Raw genomic sequence first — 8056 nt, 5'->3', positions numbered from 1 at the left:
GCTTGACAAAATGATACCATTTGATATTACGAAATTTTTTTAACTTAGAATTTTTCCATTTTATCGCTAATGACATACTCATATAGCAATCATGAAAAATACCAGAACATTCTTTCGATTACAAGTTGTAAGGGTACATTAGTTTATAGGTTATGCTCAAGTCTGTTTTTTCTTGTAAAAGATGCAAAATAGAATAAGACAATATTTTGCTTGCTGAGGAAAAAAAGAAAGAGGTGAAAGGTATGGCGTTTCTTTTTACACGTTTTGAGAACTTTTTGCCTATTAAATAGATTTTAAAATTGTTTTTCCTCTTTATTTGCTAGAATCTTTTTCCAGATTTTTTCCCCAAGGTTACCATTTTTTTTTTCCAGATTGGGTGTAACGTAGCAAAATGAACCCAAACTGATCTGTCCAATCCGTCCAATAGTTCAGATTGGGTTCTTTCCCCATTTAATATAGGGTAAAATCTCAACCCATTAACTCTTAACTCATTTTTAAATGGGCAAATCACATAACTATACAATGTAAGATTCAATATTACAAAAACTACCACTAGTTTTTAATTTACAAAATATAACAAAATCTATCAAAGGTTAAAAAAAAAGTAGTAGTTAAAATAGCATGATTTAAGGAGACAATTTAATGATTGACATTTTATCTTATAAATTCTACTACTTTATTTTTCAACTAAGTTTTTTTTTTTAAATAGTAAATAAGATAACCGAAAAAATAACACATTTATTTGATATTTTTTTTTATGTTTTTAAATTTAATTTATTTAATTCAATGAACATTAATTTTTAATACTTCTAGGAAAAAACATCATTAATTATAGTAAATTCTCCAATTGATTCAAACCATATCTTATCAAAAATTTCATACATCATAAATTTATTAATACACCATAAAATTATTAATACATCTATTTCTATATCGATCATACACCATAAAAATACATTAATTTCTATACATTTTAGACACCATAAAATTATTGATACACCAATTTCTATATATTTCAGACATTATAAAATTACTATTATTGATACACATCATAAAATTATTGATACACCAATTTCTAACTATCTCAGACACTATAAAATAAAATTATTGATACACCAATCTCTATATAATTCAGACACCATAAAACTATTAATACATCAATTTCTAAATATTTCAAAAACCATAAAATTATTGATACAACAACTTCTATACGATCCAGACATCATAAAGTTGTTGACACATCAAATTCTATACAATTCATGCATTATATATACAACAATTTCTATACAATTCATACTCTGCAACATAAATACATCAATTTCTATACAATTGATATACCATAAAATCATTGATATCCTTCCTCTATTATTCTTTTGTATTGAAGTTGTAGACACATATACCAATCTACTTTGCAAAGCTCGTGACTAGTCGAAAGGAAAAATGACAGGAGAATCAATTATATACATGTAAAAGGGAGTTGAATAGAATCCATAGATTAGGATGTTGGCATGGGTTGCTTCTTCGTGTCAGTAATGTTATGTGTCATTAGCCCTCTGTCCACCTTCTTCTGCCATTTTGTCTCGCAAATAGAAAACAGCTAAATCGGAGGGATTGAAGTCGCGGGAATCGGGCAGGTCGCTTGCCGGAGTTGCTGTCAGAAACAATGTTGGCCTTGGCTGCTGCACGTCCGTTTAGGGATATTGGGAATGGAAAATTAGGAATTTGGATATGAAATTTTTGTTTGGGGCTTGGATATTTGAGAAGAAAGGAAAGGAAGTACGATTTAGTTTTTTTATTTTTGTACGAGAAAGAAGAATGTGAGAAAAGGGCTAAAATTTTCAATACAAAATGATATGTGATAGATTTTGTAAATAAAACTATATTTTGTAAATTAAAAATAATGTGGATATGTTTTGTAATATTGACTATTAAATTGTATATTTATGTGATTTTTCCTTTTTAAATTGAGTTCAAATGAGCCCAATTTAATTTTCACTTCAACCCATTTAATACAAAAATAATTTTCTTAATGAAATTAGAAAAAACAAGCGATAATGCGTTCTCCCACTCTAAAAATGACCCACCACACCTCACCCTAACCTCACTACACCCCAGCTTACCCCACCCTCAGCCCGCTTCTATTAAATATATTATTTTTATTTTTTAAAAAGTTTTTTATAAAAAATCCCCCCCCCCCCTCCTCCCTACCCCGAACCCCTATCCCCCAAAATTAATTCTTTTAATCTTTTTTGAAAAATTAAATTAAATTTTTTTTTCTTGCCTCACTATCAAAATCCTATCCTCCCTCCTTCACCGCATTCCCTACCCCTCCCAAAAAATATTTTTTTTATAAAAATAAAAAAAATCATACCCCAACCCCCATCTCCACTCTATACGACAATAGCTCATCCTTCAAATATATAGTTTTTTAAAAAAATTAAATTTACTTCATTTTTTTTAGAAAAAGTAGTTTTACCTCAACCCCATACATTCCCTATCCCCCACCCCACCCCACCCCTACACCGCTTCTAATTTAATAAAAATATATTTATCTTTTTAAAAAAAGAAATTAATTTTTTTAAAAAGAAAATTATCCCCCCCCTCCCCTCCACTCCTCCCCACCCCCATGACATACCCCTTTCCCCAAAAAGTTATTTAAAAAAAAAAAAATCTTTTTTAAAAGTGAAAATACATAAATACCACCTTAGGATCGTTTTTTCAAAAAGACACTTGAACTTTGTGAGTGTCCTAATACCGCTAAACAATTTTGAATCAATATTATTACATCATTTTTAGACGAAATTCAGTTTCAAAAAGTAGGTACTTTACACATACCAATTAAAATTTGATACGTTTGACTTAATAAAATATATATATATATTTTAATTATTTTCTTTATATTTTTGTCTTCTTTATTTTTTTCTCTCTCTTACATTTTGACTTTCTTTTTTCCTTTACATCAATAATTTCACTTCACACGTCCTTCTTCTCCACAAAACATCTCCATTTTCTTAGCCAGTACACAGACACCCATTTGCTTAAAGATAAAAATCTTTGTAAGAATTAATTTGTTGATTGTTTATTTTTTGTGTGTTAAAGTAGCCACAGAGGAGAAAAAAAAACAAGAAAATCAAGAAAATAAACAACCATTTGGTTAAAGATAAGATATTTGATACAATTAATTTGTGGTGTTGTTGTTAAGTGAAGTATCCACAGATTCCGGTGTTGTTGTTTAAAACTATCATTTTTCGGTGAATTATGTAAGAACTCATCTTGGGTTAGTTGTTTTTTGATTCACCGGAGAAGAAGGAAAATGGATAGGAATAGAGAAGCAAGAAGAACTGGTGGTATGATATCTGCTTCATCAAATGGATTATCAAGACGAAGACATAGAAGTAACTGTTTTATAAAATTTAGACATAAAAGACATATTGGGTTTTATAAAATTGTTCAAAATGTAAAAAAAAAAAAAAAAAAAAATAATTAAAATAAGAACTTGAAAGAAAGTTATGGTGATGATGATGTTGTTGTTGTTGCTATAATTGATATTGTTGTTGTTGAGTTATGGTGACGAAGAAGAAGCTATCAAATGGGGAAGAACACAAAGGTGGGACGGGGGTATGGAATAATTTTAAAAATTAAATAACTATTGAATTTTTTTTTAAATAAGAAAGATAAATTATATATCAAATTATTTATATGTGACAACTTTTAATTGATCAATAAAGTCAATTTTGAGCCTTTTCATGTGTCTATGGCGTGTGTATACACGCAAAGAGTTAAAATGATGCATTTACAACGAAATAAAAAAAAAATCGTGGGGTAATAGATCAAAGTTGAAGTTTAGGTTTTTTTTTGCAAAATTCGAACAAAATCAGGAGGGTATTTATGTATTTACTCTTTTTTTAAAAAAATTCTTACCTCAACCCCATCCTAATAACCCCCTACCCTGACCCCTCTCAAAAAATAAGTTCTTATTATTAAAAATTAAATTTTAAAAAATGTCCTTCCCACCTCCACCCCTAGCCCTACTCTCTACCCACCCAACCTCATCCAAATTTATTTTCTTGAGTTGGGTTTACAAGGGATAAATATCAATATGTTAATATTTTTTAGACTAAGCGGGTCAAGATCCAACCCGATTTTTATCTATTTTAACCCAACCCATTTTAACCCAAAGTGAATTTGGGCGGGTCATGATTCAACCCGATATTCAATTCAATTCATTTAATATTTTCAATCTCGACCCAATCCGCTCATTTGACACCTAAGTAAAGTTTTCTTTTTCTTTTTCAAATGTTATTTTTATTTTGTTTATTAAATAAAATTTAAAACAGTTGTTCCTTCTTATTTATTCAAATTCTCACATATCCTCATTTTATTCGTCATTTGCTAGCAAGTGTATTGCACAAACTTTATAGGATAAATTACACAAAATCACAAATTTAAAAAACCTTATTATCCAAAATTTCTTACCTTTTAAACAATTACTTAAAATCCAGAATTTTATACTTTACTCTTGATACATATGAATAAAAACCCCACCACACTTTTACTTCACAATTAACGCATGTAATCTATTTTTCTTTGAAGATTTATTTTTTTTCAAAAATTTCATCCCCTAAAATTTCCCCCAAATTATCAACAATTAATACAACTTTCATCTCGTTTACTGCAACTTCTTCACCAATTTCATTATGTTTTTTTTTTAATCTTTTTATCAAATTTTCTTTTATCAATTTTGAATTCTTTTTCAACTTTTAAGTCAGTACTCATTAAGGAAAAAGGAGAAATTTAACAATGTGATAGTGACATATACTTTGTGATAGTGATTCATATTTTTAATTTATTTATAAATGTTTGATACATTTAACATATGTTTGACAAATGTAAATTATTTATTTTGGTGTGAGATTGAATTTTCAATGGTTAGTGAATAATTTTACGAAATGTATCATTTCCTCGATTTGTGCCTAATTTTGCTCCCCGTAATAATTGAAAATTAGTTACTTCCTTATTTAACTAACCGTTAAATTACAACTGTATCACAATGCATATGACATATATTGGTGATACATATGACACAATGCATATGACATATTAAGTCAATACTGGTGATACATATGACATATACTTTGTGATAGTGATTCATATTTTTAATTCATTTGTAAATGTTACATTTAACATATGTTTGATAAATGTAAATTATTTATTTTGGTGTGAGATTGAATTTTTAATGGTTAGTGAGTAATTTTATGAAATGTATCATTGTGATACATCTGTAACCAGATGCGATACATCTGATGATGATACATCTGAAACCAGATATATCATTTCCATGATTTATGCCTAATTTCACTCTCCGTAATAATTGAAAATCAATAATTCCTTATTTAACTAGCCACTAAATTACAAATGTATCACAATACATATGTATCAAGGCTAAAAATATGTATCACAAATTTAAAAATCCGAAATATGATGTAGTCTAACAAATTATTTGGATAAAGTGTTATAACCCTTAAACATTTCGGGATTTATGTAAGTTACCCCATTCTAGTCTATTTCAAGACCAACATGATGATGTCTCGTATTCAAATGAGAGGGTGGTCTGCATCCAAGGGTGTAACCTAGTGGTTCAATAAAGTTGGGTTGAGTACCTTGAGGTCTCTGGTTCAGTTCCCAACAAAGACAAACACTAGTTAATTTCTTCTCATTTGTTCTAACCTTGGTGGACAGAGTTACTTGATACCTGTTGCTACTGGGAGGTGACAGGTATCCTGGTCGAGATACGCGCAAGATGACCCAGACACCACATTTATCAAAAAAGGAATGAGGAGGCAATCCTGGACAAATTCAAGAACCAATTAAAAGAATTTGTGATAAGACTTACATGAACCAATCAGATTAGGCAAGAGAGTTTCAAGAACCAATCAAAAGTCGGCCAATTTCAGAACCAATCAAAAGTCGATCAATCACAAGCAATCTTATCACATAATATTTGTCATAATCAACGTCAACTACATAAGCTCTTCGAAGTCTTATCACGTAGTATTTGTGATAATCAACGTCGACTACGTAGGTCTTCAAATTTTGCTGGAGATCAATCCGACCCGATGAAACGTTTACCGACATTCGCTATAAAAATTCCTCTGTACGAGGTCCAAATCATCATACAATTCGAGAAGAAATACATTATAGAGCCCTGGAATCACGGAAAGCTTTAGGAGAGAAGAATCAAATAATAACATAATTATACTCAACAAGATTCATCAATTAAAAATACTTTTCTTTTATCCATCTTAATTGAAGTTAATTTTCAGCATTCAAAATTTGCTTGCGAACAATAACACTTATGACACTTGTATACATAGTAAATGACTATTTTTGAACCTTTACGACGTATCGGGGGACATTTGATTGGTTCGATCTTTAGTTTGGTGAAAGTTAACATCGAAATCGAACCAAAATTAGTTCAATTCAATTTGATTTCTGTAAAAAAAATTTGGTTCTGTTAATTGTTTCCTTATTTCTGGGTTTTTGTTCTTGTTGAAGGTATTTTGTAATTTTGATGTACTTTAGTTTGTTATTAGTGCCCACCCCTACTGCATATTCCTAGCCATGGAGTACAAGAATCATTCAAAAACAGCCGCTTCAAACATCCTATCTGTGTGCCTAAACAGGTATCTAGTTATTACTAAGATTATTATTACTAAAAGAAAGCGACTTCCATACTGGATTCTTGACCACATGCTTACAAATTGCTAGAGACATCGAAGCAGCATCGTTGATCTCTAGCTGTAAGTACATGGTCCCTAACTTCATTAAAGAAAAGATCATTCAAATCAAGCAAGCAAGAGTTGACAAGAAGGAATAAAAAATGAAAAATGGGAGTTAGGATTGGAACGAGATATTAATAGCTGAAACTGCAGAGTCCAAAGATAAACATAGTAAATGAGTTTAGCTCCCTTGAACTGTTTGTAATTGGATATTTTTTAACATATATCTCATTAATGCCCATAGCGCGGCCCCTCATAGGACAAGGTGTATCTCACACTACAGCGTCCTTAAATACCCCATACCTTTTGTAAGAAAAGGAAATAAACCACTCTAAATTTTTTCAGGGCATGGCTTCTGTAAATTTGGCAATGCCAACTATGGAGTTACAGGAAGTAGAGTTGAATAATGTCGAGAAGGGACAAATGGGAGCTAAAAGTGGAGGCGCTTACTTGACTTGGAATGACTTATGGGTTACTGTTAGCAGCAAAAAGGGTGGTAGTAAATCCATTCTTAAAGGTCTCACTGGCTATGCTCGACCCAGTGAGCTCTTGGCGGTCATGGGTCCTTCTGGATGCGGCAAGTCTACACTTCTTGATGCGTTAGCTGGTAATATCACTATTAGTATATCTCTTAGAAAATGATGCGTATAATATCTTCAATGGGGACAAATAACAGCAAAGGCCAAGTGGGGCATATTAAATCTAATGCTCATGAGCTAGCTTTTTTTTTCGAAATATGACTGACCTGATCGACGGACATCTCTCAGGGCGACTGGATTTCAGTACGAGGCAGAGCGGGGATATTCTGATCAATGGCCACAAGCAGAAACTTTCTTATGGAACTTCTGTAAGAAATTAAAATCTTCAGCTGAATGCATCACTACTCATTTTGTTTTACTTTTTTGCAATAACATTCCATTTTACTTCTCCATTAGGAGAGTACTATATTTTTATTAGCATGCATGGTGATGTTCATATCCCTATAAAATCAGGCATACGTAACTCAAGATGAAACTCTATTAGCAACACTAACAGTTAAAGAAGCTGTTTACTACTCTGCACAACTCCAACTCCCAGTTTCCATGACAAAATCAGAGAAAAAGCAAATAGCGGAGCAGACTATTAAGGAGATGGGATTGCAAGATGCAATGAACACAAGAATTGGAGGATTTGGTAATAAAGGAATTAGCGGAGGAGAAAAGAGGAGACTTAGTGTTTGCATGGAGATTTTAACGCGGCCAAAACTTCTTTTCCTGGATGAACCGACCAGCGGCCTC

The 8056-nt window shown here is 31.2% G+C and overlaps 1 protein-coding gene across 1 annotated transcript in view; it reads left to right on the top strand.

Annotated features, from left to right (window-relative positions):
* The first annotated feature begins 7070 nt into the window (after nucleotides 1–7070).
* The window catches only part of LOC107879431 (ABC transporter G family member 1-like), a 6304-nt gene continuing 5318 nt past the window's right edge, over nucleotides 7071–8056 (top strand). Inside the window, exons 1-3 of the mRNA XM_047394931.1 lie at nucleotides 7071–7386; nucleotides 7547–7626; nucleotides 7772–8009. Coding sequence (XP_047250887.1) covers nucleotides 7128–7386; nucleotides 7547–7626; nucleotides 7772–8009 — 577 coding nt within the window. The 5' untranslated portion in view covers nucleotides 7071–7127. The remainder of the gene's footprint in view (nucleotides 7387–7546; nucleotides 7627–7771; nucleotides 8010–8056) is intronic.

Source organism: Capsicum annuum, chromosome 8 (genome assembly GCF_002878395.1).
Source record: "Capsicum annuum cultivar UCD-10X-F1 chromosome 8, UCD10Xv1.1, whole genome shotgun sequence".
In the NCBI taxonomy this organism is placed as follows: domain Eukaryota; kingdom Viridiplantae; phylum Streptophyta; class Magnoliopsida; order Solanales; family Solanaceae; genus Capsicum; species Capsicum annuum.
The sequence above is the reverse complement of the archived record's forward strand: the minus strand, read 5'-3'. Positions and strand labels throughout refer to the sequence as shown.